Here is a 15,992-nt window from a genome sequence, read left to right as displayed (position 1 = left end):
CTTTGTGTTATAGTCAAATTTTTAATTATTTTAATTTTTTTTTGTTATGTTGTTCATTCATCTTTTCTTCCTATGGGCCAGCTAATGTATTGATTGCTTATTGTGCATTATATTACCTATGCATGTATATGTATCTTATATGTATGTTTTCTATTTGTAGAGATGTTATGAATATCTGTCACACTTGAGTTTAACAATCTGAAGAAGTGGTTGTTACCGTGATCAGTTTATTCTTTTTATCAGATGAACTGTGTTTTTAATGTATGTTCAATAAAAATTGTTGCAATTTTGTATATGATCATATTTGTAGAGATGGTTTTTTCTTATACATAGACTGGCAGGTCACTCTTGAATACACTTTGAATACACTGTTGTGTTTTTCTCATTTCCTAGCAATAACAACTGATATACAGAAATTATTAATAGTCAATGTACAATAATGGTTTTTATTTAATTTTACTTCATCATAATAAGTTCATAGTGTGCTTATATCTATGTAAAGGTCTGATATAGTCAACTTTTAGTTTTTAAAATTGTAACCATGGCAGTTGCTTAGAAACAGATGCTATACAGATGTGCACACCGCTGTTTATGACTGGGTCTGACATTGCTTTATTTTAGATGTGCTTTTCTGCTCTGAAAGACACCTGTAGTCACATAAAAATGTACTATAAAGCTAAAATATTCCCCATACCAATCTATGTTCTACAACGGTAAAATCTGTTCATTGTAGTAATTATATCTATAATGTGTTTATTTTGAACACAGGATCAATTCTTTGACTTTAGTCCTAAAATGTGCAGAACTAAGCAAAGCATCAAAGAGGTTGATGTATTAAAGCATGCAAAAAATAATGAGGTGAGTGTGCATAGGAAGCAGGGGAATGCTGTATTTTTTGGGGGGTTAGGGAACACCTAGGGTGAAGTAACTCGATAGCAGGAGCATAGCAGAAGTCTATTACAGAGCAATAATCATGCTTAACAAACAGGAGTATCTGCTTTGCCAGTTTAGGGTAAATGGATCTCACATGCGTGGAAGACTAGGAGCTACAGGGCATTACGAGAGTCTACAAAGGTTGCATTGTGCAGCAGGACAATTTCCAGTATGCAATCCACATGATTGCCTAGCTGGGCAGAAAGAGACAGGTAAAAACAGTTATAATCAGGGGAATCAAGAGACTCCAACAAAGAGAGTTGAGCAAAACAGGATCAGAAGCTAAAGCCCACACAGGTCAGATAACAGAGTATGCATGACAGAAAGGCCTATCCCAAATGCAAGAAATGGCAGTGGCTAAAGTGTGAAAATCTAAACTCTAGACTCAGATGGATGTACCAGGACTGGCTTGTGAGGATGGCCTATGTAATGTTTGATGAAACTAATATAAAGCATATATAAATTATATAATATATGAGGCTAGTGCATTTCATTTTGGTCACATTAGTAACAGCTCAGTTGACCTAAGTTGTTTTGGCATGTAGGGTTTTACGCACCACGCTTTTTGTATAAATATCTTTCTGTCTGTTTCAAGTAAATATTTTACTTGGCCTTATTCTCATCTCGGATTCTAAAGGGGACTTCCAGATTCAGATAAGTGCCCTCCCGTAGACCCTCACATCCGCTGGGCCAGGGATGTGAGAATGAGGCCTTTGTTCCCATCAATACGGTGCCTTGTCAGGGAGGACTTCTGTTCCATTTTGAGGGCTTATGAAAAGGAAAGGTCAGCAAACGTCCCCAAACCATACCAGGCCACTTGCCTTCAGCATGGGTAGTGTAATCTACTCCCTTTCTCCACATTCTTCAGCATGGTTGCATCCAAGTGTTTTCCTGTCATCTTTATCCTATAATGAATCTTCTTGTATAGAAAAAGATGTATGCCTTATTCACATTAATGTGCAGCCCATTCATTTTGTCAACTTTCACTCAATAAGTCAACTTAGCAGAACTCTCATCCTTATTCCCCATCTTACAGCCACAGAAAAGGAGATTGCACTGAGATTTATTGTCTACTCTGTGGTGCTTCTCAGAGAATAAGATTACAGATTTTCCATGTGTTGAGTAATTCGTTTACTTGGTGTAAGGGTTCATGTACACAGAGTTTATAAGCATTTTCTATGCCTATTGTAAATTTACCAGCACTTTTCTGTGCCCAGGGAGCTGCTCGTGATGCATACAGTCTGTCATACAAGTGAATGAATGTACATGGCTGTATGTGTTTAGGAAATACATTGGATGTGCATGCAGGTAAACACCAATGCAAAGAAACGTGTTTACAGAACTATAAGAATACAGCCGCATATAGCCATTTACTTTTATGGCAGGCTGTATACAGCATGTGTGACTACTCAGGCGTGGGGAAGTGCCAGCAAATTAACACTAGTTATAAAAAATGTCTGTAGCTCTTCATGTGCATGAACCTTAAGATTCATTGTACATGTAATTGTGATACATTCTTCTACAGTATGTAATTAATACATAGCCCTATCAAAGGTATCTTCACTCCCCAAATTTAACTTTGCAGAAGGTTCTGGCATGGAAATAAGACTCCTGGGATTTGTATTAAAAAATAATTTCAATACAGTGTTGAATAGTAGGAAAAGATAGACGTATGCAGTTCAAACATAACTTTGTGTTTGTGTGTATGTGTGTGTCAAAAGATTTCTCACATTCACCCCACTTCATATCCCTAGTGCTCTAAGCTGTTATATTTCAGTGTTGATGGAAGAGAAAGGCATGTGTTTTTTGTTTGTTAATATATTAAAACTGGAACCAGCAGATCAAATCCTAGCAAACAGACTCATATGAGTGAACTACTGGGGGAGTTATGTTATCTCAAAACCTAAGCACACAAGAGGAATCCGTCCGTTCTTTGATTTTTTTCATTTTCTGTTAATGCTGGTAATGTCTGAGAAATAGAAATTAATCTAAGGTTGTATATACGTATGTTCACATACAGCTAGCATCCCATTGTTTATGATGTGCTACATTTTAGATTTTTTTGGGTCAAGTTCATTCCGCCTTTCAAACATTCAGCTTCTGTGGAAGTCACTGTATTTTAGCCAATATTTCTTCCAAGTGTTTACTTATGACTGAATAACGTGCAAATAATTTCAGCCTCCACTTTCATGTTGATGTCACAAGCTAATTCACTCACTTATTTAAATGCAGCATTAGTAATTTGTTTGCAACTCTGTACCAAAAATATGAGATGCTATGTTTCTTTTTTTTTATTTTGTCTTTCAGTTGCACAAACTGAATAAAGCCACTCTCCAGAACCTGCTCAAACAGCATGGGATTTCAGTCAAGGCCAGGAGCAAAAAAGAACAATTAGTGGCAACAATAATGCATTTTTTCCAGGAATGCTAGTTTTGATTTTGTTTTTGATGTTATTTTAGTGGCTGGTATAACTTATAACTACTGCCAAAAAGTTTTTGTTTTGTTTATTTTGAATATATATGAGCTTTGCATTTTGACTGAATTTTGATTATACCTAAGTTCTTACACTGAAACATCTTTGTTTTACTGTATGCCTTTTAAAGGATAACTGCATCTTTTACCAACTTTTAAGTTGGCTCTCCACCCCACAAACACAGTAGGCATCCATTCCTTAGACCTCATATCCACACTTTACATGGTCCTGCTGCCATCTCCCTGTCTGCTCCAGTGTTACATTTCATAAAATTGTGTCTTCTGTGGCCTCTGCTACCTGTTAAGAAGATACAAATTTGACTTGCACATGAGCGATGAGTGCTATATCAAATGCAAGATGCATGCATATCCTTTCAGTAAACATCAGAAACTGTAGGGGACACAGATTTATGAAACACGTCATGGAAACACACAGAGGGCAGGTAATGGCAATATGTAGAGTCTGCACCTGAGGTTTGTATAATATATGCCTATTGAGGCTAAGAGAGCAAACCTTACAGTAAAGTTAGGTGAATGTGATATTGTCTCTTAAAGGAGTTTTCCAGTAACACCGAAAATGTTGATTTGGGCTCTTTGCGACTAGCATGGTCAGGTCACATCACACACAGATTTGTGGACCTTCGTGCATTTCAAATTTCACACAGTAGTACTGCGAATGTATCATTGTACTCTGTAAGCACCATATATCTGAAGAAAAAAATATATACATAAGCAAGAGGGCAGTTTAGAGAAGTATGCGCCAAGAAACAAGTGCCAGGAACACTGACTGATTGTGTTCCTGGGCATTCGTCCCTGTGCGCATACAGCCCTAGACATAAGTACTATAGTAGGGTTTTGCAGAATGCCAACAGAGGGGCTGGACAATGCACCTGTGTTTTCTGCCTCTTATTTGTAATTCAGTTCGGCTGATCAGGACTTGCTACATTTACAAATAATAGTTTAGCTTTCAGGCAGTGTCCAATTGTCTTATTTTAGAGCAGAAGAATGCATCATTTTTCATCCATTTCACTACTTAGGAATCTACCCATTTTTCCAAGATCCGTGTTAGTGACACTCAATGGGAACATGCAAAAGGGGCAGTACAACAATAACTAATGCTATGTCCATTATCAGAATGTTTGTTCTATTATCCTCAGTATGTTTATGGTGTACAGGTGTCTATAATGCAATATCAGTAACTTGTACTGTGACTCTGTAAGTGTGTTAGTAAAGACACATGTTTCTTTGTTGTGATATTTTGTGCAATTGTTTTAATTTTGCAGTTGCAGTTTTATGCTCCCTATGAATCCTAACTCTGCAATGATTTTGGATGATACAGTTGTGACCAAAATTATTCAACCCCCACTGAAATTGAGTGTTTTGGCCAGTTTGACATTGCTTTTGATCATTCAGTCATCTTGCTTACATTTACATTAAAGAGGCACTTGTAGGTCAGACAAATATAACATAACAGTTATAATGAAATAACCACAAATGTCTTTTCTGTGCTCACAGCATTATCAGTTTTATTCAACCCCCAAGTGACATTCAATCTTAGTACTTAGTACAGCATCCTTTTACAGTTATAACAGCTTTTAAACGTGAAGCATAGCTTGACACAAGTGTCTTGCAGCGATCTACGGGTATCTTCGCCCATTCTTCATGGGCAAAGGCCTCCAGTTCAGTCACATTCTTAGGCTTGCGCACTGCAACTGCTTTCTTTAAGTCCCACCAGAGGTTCTCAATCGGATTTAAGTCTGGTGACTGCGATGGCCACTCCAAAATGTTCCAGCCTTTCCTCTGCAACCATGCTCTAGTGGACTTGGAGGTATGCTTGGGATCATTGTCCTGTTGAAAGGTCCAACGTCTCCCAAGCCTCAGGTGTGTGACGGACTGCATCACGTTTCCATCCAATATCTCCTGGTACTGAAGAGAATTCATGGTACCTTGCACACGCTGAAGCTTCCCTGTACCTGCAGAAGCAAAACAGCCCCAAAGCATGATTGACCCTCCACCATGCTTCACAGTAGGCAAGGTGTTCTTTTCATCATAGGCCTTGTTCTTCCTCCTCCAAACATAGCGTTGATCCATGGGCCCAAACAGTTCTAATTTTGTTTCATCAGTCCACAGAACACTATCCCACAACTTTTGTGGTTTGTCCACATGGCTTTTGGCATACTGCAGTCGACTCTTCTTATTCTTTGGAGACAGCAAGGGGGTACGCCTGGGAGTTCTGGCACGGAGGCCTTCATTACGCAGTGTGCGTCTTATTGTCTGGGCTGAAACTTCTGTACCCACATCTGACAAATCTTTTCTCAGTTCCTCAGCAGTCACACGGGGACTTCTCTCCACTCTACGCTTCAGGTAGCGCACAGCAGTCGAAGTCAGCATCTTCTTTCTGCCACGACCAGGTAGCGTTTCAACAGTGCCCTTTGCCTTGAATTTGCGAATGATGCTTCCTAAGGTGTCTCTTGGTATGTTTAACATCTTTGCAATCTTCTTATAGCCATTGCCCTTCCTGTGAAGAGAAATCACCTCTTCTCTTGTCTTCCTGGACCATTCTCTTGCCTTCACCATGTTTGTAACCACACCAGTAAATGTCTAGAAGGAGCTGAGTATCACAGTCATTTTAAAGCTGCCTAATTGGTGCTTATTATGCTTGATTGCTGCTCGGTGACATCCACAGGTGTTTTCAATACCTGATGGAAAGCACCTGTATGAACCTCTGTTCTTCAGAGTGGTAGTCTTTAAGGGGTTGAATAATTGTGGCAATGAAGAAACCACATAAGAACCATTTACTACTGTATTACATAAACAATTGATGTCATTTTAGTTGCATTTGGGTAGTTACAACGTCCTTGTAGGATTTGATTCTGAATACAATTCCAAATGTACACTATAGTCCCTAAACCCCTTTACAGCATTGGGGGTTGAATAATTTTGGTCACAACTGTAATAATCAGAATTTTTGATGAAAGATTTTGGTCAGAATGGCTTTATTTTTGCAGAAAAGTGCTTTGTTATGTGATCCCTTATGTGTCAGTGCGTTCATATTGATTCTTCGCTGCAGCTATTATAAGCTATCAGAAAGCTTGCTCCCTGCAATTGTACAATGGATGTAGACACTGTACAATTCATATTCATTTTCTCATTTTAATGTAAGTGTCCAGGCTTCTATGAATGCACATGCAACATGCTGTACATATTTTCTTTTCCTAGAGTAGACCTGTGTTCTGGATGCTAGCTTATTGTTATGTAAATCTACTCCTAGTGGACCTTTAAATCAGATTTCCATTTAAATGTTGGGATCCCAACCTTTAGGCCTTGTTAACACTAGCAGTGCTCTCTGAAGAGTGATCTGAATTCAGATCACACTTCAGAGAGCATTTGACAGGAACTGAGGCTGTAATTCATTGCCTCCTCGCCACCTGTTTTAACCCCTTAAACCCCACCCTAGTGCGTCTCAACCACATTGCAAGCCCCACTCTGACTGTGGGAATAATTGTTGCTGCACCATGATGCAAGGCATCATTGCCACTGCATATGTGCTTCTCCCCTTCAGCAAAAGAGCTGAATCAGACTATGACTAGGGACTAGGTTGTGCTCCTGCTAGGACTGGCAGTGAAACTACACTTAAGGCTTCATATACACGAGCAGCTCCTAAACTCGAATTTAGGAGCTTTTGGCATTTTTTTTGCCAATGCGCCTAAACTCAACTCCATAAAAGCCTATGTGTCCATGTACACATAGGCTTTTAGCAGAGTTTAGGAGCTGCCGCATTTAGGTTGGGTTAAACCGCCCTCTCCTGAATGTAGAAGAATTGTGTTCAGGATAGGAACATTTTGACCGCCAACCGCAGGAGAATGCAAAATGCAGCAAGACTGCGGTACCGCAGTTGGCACGGTGTGCCACGGTTTTGCCGCGATTTGCATTTTCCCGCGGCCGGTGGTCATGGCAGGCTCATGTACATGAAGCCTAACAGTACTGGCTGGCAAAGGACAGTAATAGGGCAGACTGGTAGACTGCAGCAGGGCTGAAATGGCAGACAGGGAACTTGGCAAGACTAGTTGTGTCCAACTTAATGCTTGAGTGGAGACAGCATCAACCTTGAGTTTAAAATTACTTCCTCCCTCATCATCATGTGACACAACCAAGACACTCTGAGCACTATCTGGAAGTGACTGTGGGTGGAAGATGAGGCAGCATTGACTTTGACAACCTGCTGCCTGCAAATTGTACATATAACATACACTATATTGCCAAAAGTATTGGGATGCCTGCCTTTACACACATGAACTTTAATGGCATCCCAGTTTTAGTCTGTAGGGTTCAATATTGAGTTGGCCCACGCTTTAAGGACTGCTCCCCATTAAGGATTGGCACCTTTGGGGGTGGGTACCCGCTCCCACTTCTGATCCGATCACCTAGGCGTCCAGAAGTGGAAGGTGTCCTCCCTCCCTGTAGTCTTTTGGGACACGTGACCGCAAGCTGTCACAGCCGGGTGCCCACACTGAAGATTCCAGCCTCCTGGAATTCAGGATGGCCAGTGAAACACGCTGCGAGAGACACTCAGCGGGACCGAGGGACAGGTAAGTGGCTGGTTTTTTTAAAGCCAGCAGCTACAGTTTTTGAAGCTGTTGACTTTTATTTTTTGACAGGGTGAGTGGAACTCCACTTTAAAATACCAAACCTAACAGTTGACTGTGGAATATTTAGTAGCAAGGAAATTTTACGGATGGACTTATTGCACAGGTGGCAACCTATAATGGTACTATGCTTGAATTCACCTGAGCTCCTAAGAGTGACCCATTCTTTCACAAATGTTCGTAGAAGCAGTCTGCATGTCTAGATGCTTGACTTTATACACCTGATTGGAACATCTGAATCCAGTGATTTGAAGGGGTGTCCCAATACTTTTGGCAATATAGTGTATTAACACGTTATATTTTTCTAACTTGATAAAATATATAAATGCATTTTTTAAACTGGACAAAATATATATATGTATTTAAAGACTTTATATCTTATTAAGGAGAATGATGTATATCGAATCTGGCTTGCTTCTTTACTGCTAGTTTAAATAGGTTAAATTGTGGGAAATTATAAAAAGGCCATTCTGAATTTTCTGCAGATTGTTTGAACTTCTGTGTCAGGCAGCTTATAAAGGGCACTGTCTACCAAAAGAGCAATGCTAAATCATAGTGGTAAATCATAATTATAAACTACAATGACAGCTACTGAATTGGGCAGGTCACAATACATGACCTCTTGTCTATTGTGAGGAAACACTGTAGCCAGCCATCTGTTGTGTGTTGGCCTATATTCACAGTCAGTTTGTCACATCATAAATTCCTGAAAACTAGAATTGCTAAAGCGTTTCTGTATCTCCAGTGTTACAGCTAGGCTAGCGAAACATGAGTAATTTTTTTTCATTCAACCAGTGGTTTGAATGAAAGAAAATGACTTGAAATACTTAATGTGAATGGGGAAATTGCTCCCCTTGTGCTCTTGTATTCTTCCCTGCCATCAGAATACATTGATTGGCATAGCCATAGCCAGAGTCGCCGATTAACAGACAATTTTCCAAAAGGCTGGTTGTACACAAATCGATAGATTGACTTGTGATCAACCAGCCTGCCCATACATGGATTGAAAATTGTCCAATCCCTGCCAAACTGGACAAATTTTGATCCATGTATGGCTGGCTTAAAGCTTACAACTGGTTATACACTGTACAAATTTCTTCGCCGCCTAGATGAAATTACTCAGTTGGTGACCCTGCCATACCTGCTCTGTTCAGTCAACTGTTGTCAAAGGAGCCTGCTGGAAAAATATAATAGTTGCAGTGGGAGATTTATTTATCTCCACGCTATAGTGTGGACAGAGGAACCTGCTAGTTTTTTCATTCAGCCAGAAGGCTGAATGGAAAAAACTATAAGTGTATGGCCAACTTTAATATGGATTTACAAATGTGCTCAAAAGTTTACGTACCCTTAGAGAATTGGTAATATACAGAACACGAGTGAGCAGGCAAAACACATTTCTTTTATTGGATTCATATTAACCGCTTCCGCGCCACCCTATAGCAGAAATACTGCTACAGGGCAGCACGGGTGCACAAATCACATATATATAGCAGCACGCATGCCCTATCAGTGTCGCCATTCGTGGCCATGCCTGTCAATCACTGGGTTCCGGAAGGTAATTACTCGCCGGCGCTCGGTGATTTCCAAAGATCAACAGGGAAGAGGACTGTTTTGTTTACAAACATTCCTCCTCCCTGTCAGCTTGGGCACACTGCTCTGGATAAACTGATCAATTACACAGCGCAAAAAAAGAATTAATATAAAGAAAAGTCCACAATCCAAAAAAGAACCGTGATTAAGGCAGAGCTTCACTCAAAAAGGGAAGTTCCGCTTTAAAGACTGATCCCCCGCTCCCCATTAAGGATTGGCACCTATCCGAAATTGACAGGTACCCACTTCCACTGCAATCACCTAGGCATTCAGAAGCGGAAGTTGTCCTCCTACCCTTCCTCCCCATAGTCATTTGGGACACGTGACAGGTCCCTGAAGACTACGGGGCCATTCAGGAAGCGAAGCACTACTCGCGCATGCGCAGTGGGCACCCGGCTGTGAAGCCGCAAGCTGTCACAGCCGGGTGCCAACACTGAAGATGCCGACTCCTGGAACACCAGATGGCTGGTGAAACGGGCTGCGGGGAAGACACTGCGGGATCGTGGGACAGGTGAGTGGCTGTTTTTTTTAAAAGTCAGCAGCTACAGTTTTTGTAGCTGCTGTCTTTTATTTTTTTACAGTGTGAGTGGAACTTCACTTTAAGTGCTCCAATAAAAAGAATCCATGCCAAAAAGAAGAAAACTCCAAAAAGAAATATATATATATATATATATATATATATATATATATATATATATATATATATATATATATATATACAGTTGCAAGAAAAAGTATGTGAACCCCTTGGGATTACGTGGAGTTTTGCATGAATTGGGCATAAAATGTGCTCTGAACGTCATCTAAGTCACAACAATAGAAGAACACAGTCTGCTGAACATAATACTACACAAACATTAGATGTTGCCATGGTTTAATTGCACAAAACATGTAAACATTCACAGTGCAGGGAGGAAAAAGTATGTGAACCTTTGGACTTAATAACTGGTTGACCCTCCTTTGGCAGCAATAACCTCAACCAAACGTTTCCTGTAGTTGCAGATCAGACCTGCACAACAATCTGGAGTAATTTTGGACCACTCCTCTTCACAAAACTGTTTCAGTGTAGCAATATTCTTGGGATGTCTGGTGGGAATCGCTCTCTTAAGGTCATGCCACAGCATTCCAATTGGGTTGAGGTCAGGATTCTGACTGGGCCACTCCAGAAGGCGTATTCTGTGCTGTTGCAGCCATTGTTTTGTTGAATTACTTGTATGCTTTGGGTCATTGTCCTGTTGCATTGCCCATCCTCTGCGGAGCTTCAGTTGGCGGACAGATGGTCGTACTTTTTCCTGCAAAATGTCTTGATAAACTCTGGAATTCATTTTCCCATCAATGACAACAATCCGTCCAGGCCCTGAGGCAGCAAAGCAGCCCCAAACCATGATGCTCCCTCCGCCATGTTTTACATTGGGGATGAGGTTTTGATGTTGGTGTGCTGTGCCTTTTTTTCTCCACACATAGTGTTGTGTGTTCTTCCCAAACAACTCAATCTTGGTTTCATCTGTCCACAGTATATTTTGCCAGTAGTGCTGTGGAACATCCAGGTGCTCTTTTGCAAATTTCAAACGTGCTGCAATATTCTTTTTGGACAGCAATGGCTTCCTCCGTGGTGTCCTCCCATGTACTCCATTCTTGTTTAATGTTTTCCTTATTGTAGATGTGTCACCAAAAATGTTAGCATGTGCCAGAGATTTCTGTAGGTCTTTAGCTGACACTCTGGGATTCTTCTTTACCTCATGCAGCATTCTGCGCTGTGCTCTTGCAGTCATTTTTACAGGACGACCACGCCTAGGGAGAGTAGCAACAGTGCTAAACTTTCTCCATTTGTAGACAGTCTGTCTTACTGTGGACACATGAACATCAAGGCTTTTGGAGATACTTTTGTAACCCTTTCCAGCTTCATGCAAGTCAACAATTCTTCATCACAGGTCTTCTGAGAGCTCTTTTCTGTGAGGCATGGTTCACATCAGACAGTGCTTCTTGAAACCAGTAAACCCAAAACAGGTGCGTGTTTTTTAAGGGCAGGACAGCTGTCAGCAACACATCCAATATCATGACACTGATTGGAGTCAAGGTTGGCTCACTCCTGGCTCCAATTAGCTCTGGGAGAAGTCATTAAGCTAGGGCCTCACATACTTTTTCTTCCCTGCACTGTGAATGTTTACATGTTATGTGCAATTAAACCATGGCAACATCTAATGTTTGTGTAGTATTATGTTCAGCAGACTGTGCTCTTCTATTGTTGTGACTTAGATGACGTTCAGAGCACATTTTATGCCCAATTCATGCAAAACTCCACGTAATCCCAAGGGGTTCACATACTTTTTCTTGCAACTGTATGTATATATATATATATATATATATATATACTGTATATAGTTCCTGAAAAAAACACAAGGTAATTACACCACGTAGTGCTTAGTGATCCCTCCCTTGTGGAATCCACGCTCACCAGATATGATGGACTCCTAGTTTTTAGGGCTTAAGAGTCAAAAACGCTTATTACTGGTGAGATGTGCTCACAGAGATATCCGGGGTTCAATGAAGTATAGGTGCAATTCATCAATGTATTCCAAGATTCATCATGCGGGCAAAGGGGAACCCGAAAGGACACTAATAGTGTAATACTGTTAAGCTTCTTTATTCAAATAAAACAGTGGTACACATTGCACTCACATTTTCTAAGCAACATATGAGCCTTGAGATAGTATATTATCCACAGCCTTAAACCATAGTACAGCGCTAGTAAAAATGGCTCCGGAGCGCTCTCTTTCTTTTTGCTCCACTCGCCGGACGTGATGTCACACAGCCTAGCCGGAACCGGAAATTGTGTCAACACGTTTCACGTCTGGTGAGTGGGAGCGCACATGAACAGCAACACTCCGGAGCCATTTTGACTAGCGCTGCACTGTGGTTGAAGGCTGTGGATAATATACTATCTCATGGCTCATATGTTGCTTAGAAAATGTGAGTGGAATGTGAATCGCTGTTTTATTTGAATAAACAAATGGTCTTTTCTCAAATTGTAAAGGTGTAAAATGTTCTGGGTTTGATTATAGCTACAATATTTTATTACCAAGGAGATTTTGCATCTGTAGGCTGTGGAATATGTCTGTTTTAAATAAATTATTCAAGACTTTCCTTTTGTGATATATCTGCTTTACTGATCATTAACGAGGACAGGCATTTTGTCCAAGAAATGTCATGCTTCTTCTAGCCGAATACGATGTTTTAGATGTCCTTGCCAGGAAAATAGCTTAAGCTGTAAAAGGAGATCACTTCCTACTTTCATGATTCATCTCCCATTCTGTTTTTATTAACCAGGGTAGTACTTTAAAAACGCTACAATCTTAAAGATAAAAAAAAGTTAGACTGTTAAATGGAAACTATAATTGTGCAATTTTATTTTAGTTTTCAGTAAGTTTAAATTTGAAGCTGTTTTAAATCAGTTTTTAATATATATGTACATTCTTAGTTTTACATAGTTACATAGTGTGGTTAAAAAAAAAGACACAATCTAGTTCAACCAATAAAAACTAAAAAAAAATGTATACAATCCTATATAAATAATCTTATATCACAGTTGATCCAGAGGAAGGAAAAAAAAACACAGCAAAGCATGATCCAATTTGCTCCAACAGGGGAAACCTTTCCTTCCTGATCCCCTTAGAGGCAATTGGATATTCCCTGGACCAACTTTACCTATAAATGTTAGTATCCAGTTATATCATGTTCATTTAGGAAAGAATACAGGCCTTTTTTAAAGCAGTCTACTGAGCTGACCAGAACCAGCTCTTGAGGGAGTCTCTTTTCGTATTTGGAGATTAAATCTTTTTTCCTCCAAATGTAAAGAGTGCCCCCTTGTCCTCTGTGATGACCTTAAAGTGAATAACTCTACACCAAGTTCACTATATAGTTTATTCTCTCAAGAGAGAATAAATTTAGTTTCTCTAATCTTTCCTCATAGCTGAACTCCTCTATGCCTCTTATCAGTTTGGTTGCACTTTCTCGGTTCCCCCAATTTCCTTTTTTTGAATTTGTAAGGGTGTGGGGAGTGGATAATTACTGATGTGCAATGTTAAACTGCAATACGCTCTTTGGTCAGTAGATGGCAGCAAAGTACAAGAATCGATTTTGCATTGAGGTTTACTAAGACAAAAACTAATGCTTATTTACCTTATAAAGTTTCATGAATGCTAATTTAGGGGCTGAGTAGGACCCTCAGAAGGGTCATAGTGAACTGTAAATATAGGTTTGAGGCTGAAATTAGGAAATTACTTACTGCATCACAAACTCTCTGGGAAGGGGAGGAGTTCTGGTGCAGAGCAGGAAGTGAGAGGGCTTCTGTGTCTGGCTGGTGTATGCTGAGGACGTCTGGAGAATCTGTGCGGAGCCTGGAAGAGGATTTACGGCTCACAGTGGAGTCTGGCAACGGCACCTAGGGAAGATTCACCGCGACTAGACCGGGAAACAAGTGACTTTACGGTCCGGTTCTGGAGTGGACCAGTGGATCAGGAAAAAGCACCAAGAGCCTGCCAAGGAACTGTAAGTGCGGCTTTGCCGCAGCACATCGCACCACACGTGTTCATTGACATTTTGGATATACCAGAAAGCTACAAGAGACATACTCCACTTTCCTTTGGATTACAAATAGTATTGCGCAATACTTAGGGTGCACCCCAACGTTATATCTTGCTCAGGAACATTCAGGCGCAGCCAGGCTGCTTTCTGGACATTGGGGGAAAGTCCGCAAGTACAGGGTTAGTGTTAGACAGTATTATTCTTACTGTATGGTTATGCGCTGTTATCATTCTGTTTATGTATGCTCAACTACATGTTCACTATAACTGTTCAGTAAACGTAATTGTTGTAAAAGAACCACTGTCTGTGTCTGTGTGGCATCGTGTACCCTCTGAATCTGTGGGCCCAGCCCTCAGTTCTCTTTCATTTGGCTCTGCGAGCAGGGTACATTGATCGCCATGCAGAACGCAACTGGTTCCGAGGCGGCTCTGGCCGTGGCCTCTGTCACTCCTCCTGCCGTGGGAGTAGCTCCGACCATGTGTTTGCCCGCAGGAGCAATATTGAACCAGCTTGTGTGGTTTGATGGCCAGAATATGCTGTTAGAAGACTGGGCTGCACATCGTAAAAGCACCCGCAGATTGTACAATTTGGCACCGGATTTACAAACAGACGTGGTGCTGAACGCCCTGGAAGGGGATGCTAGACGCACTGTAATGCTACGTTCGGAATAGGAAAGGAAGACACTGGATGCTATATTCTCGATTCTCGAGCCTATTTATGGAGAAACGGCCGGCACTGGCAGCCTTAGGTCCAGCTTCTTCATGCGCTTCCAGCAGGAAGATGAGACTATTCCCCAGTTCGCTAATGCCCTTCAAGAGATATGGGCACATATACAGAAGAGAGAGGCCAGCAGTGCTAACGTGCTTGGAGACGGAGATCAAATCCTCCGGGATCAGTTCGTCCTTGGATTGCAGAGTCATCATCTTCGCCAGGCTCTCAGGGACTGTATCCTGGTGGATACTACATTGCAGTTTCAGAAGATACAAGCTGAGGCTGTGGCCCGAGACAAAGAAGAAGCGTATGGAGCTTACACCGTGAGGATGCAGGCTGCAGGAAGTCAAAGTACTCCCTCTGATGGGGGGGATCTGCGAGAGACAGTGAGGGCACTTAGTGCATCCCTGGGAGAAATTCAGAGACAGTTGGCACAGTTACGGGCTACATCAATGGCCCCAGTTCAGCCTGAGTACAGCCCCCATGGGTCCCCCTCTATATCGATCAACTCAAGGGGCTGTAGTGGGAGATTCTACCATGCACCGGGCTGGCCTGGAAGCATCCACAGAGGCACAGTTGTGTGGTCCTCCAAGAGACTGGAAAACGAGGGGACTGCAGTGTTGGATTTGCCAAGAAAGAGGACATATCTCCCGTCAATGCCCACTAAGGGTCCTGCATCCAGAACAGCCGCCGTTAAACGGGAACCCCTCGCGGTAGTGGGGCACACCATGGGAGGGGGCCAGTTGTCAGGGTACCCCTAACGACCCCCGGAACCTGGTGACCGAAAGCCTTTACCTAAAAGTGCAGATTGAAGAACAGATGGTGGGATGCCTTATAGACACAGGATCAGAAGTAACTACGATGCCAGTGGAGTTCTTTGAAAGACACCGTGATCAAGCTGATGGCGGTAAACCAGACTGCTATACCGGTGTTCAGAGTGGCATGGATGAGAATGAAGCTATGCGGGCAAGATGTCAGCAAGAGAGTGGTGCTTGTAGAGAAACCAGCTCGGTGTGGAGCTCCCGTTGTATTGGGGATAAACGTCCTGTGGGAACT

The 15,992-nt window shown here is 41.5% G+C and overlaps 1 protein-coding gene across 1 annotated transcript in view; it reads left to right on the top strand.

Annotated features, from left to right (window-relative positions):
* Positions 1–4,659, top strand: part of CUNH18orf63 (chromosome unknown C18orf63 homolog) — a 158,949-nt gene extending 154,290 nt beyond the window's left edge. The window contains exons 13-14 of the mRNA XM_089682380.1: positions 769–858; positions 3,241–4,659. Of these exons, the coding sequence (XP_089538506.1) occupies positions 769–858; positions 3,241–3,363 (213 nt within the window). The 3' untranslated portion in view covers positions 3,364–4,659. The remainder of the gene's footprint in view (positions 1–768; positions 859–3,240) is intronic.
* The last annotated feature ends 11,333 nt before the right edge of the window (positions 4,660–15,992 follow it).

The sequence above is a fragment of the Staurois parvus genome, unplaced genomic scaffold (genome assembly GCF_062004578.1).
Source record: "Staurois parvus isolate SC_StPar_1 unplaced genomic scaffold, SC_StPar_1.0 ptg000287l, whole genome shotgun sequence".
Taxonomy (NCBI): Eukaryota; Metazoa; Chordata; class Amphibia; order Anura; family Ranidae; genus Staurois; species Staurois parvus.
This window is presented reverse-complemented; position numbering and strand designations above follow the sequence as displayed.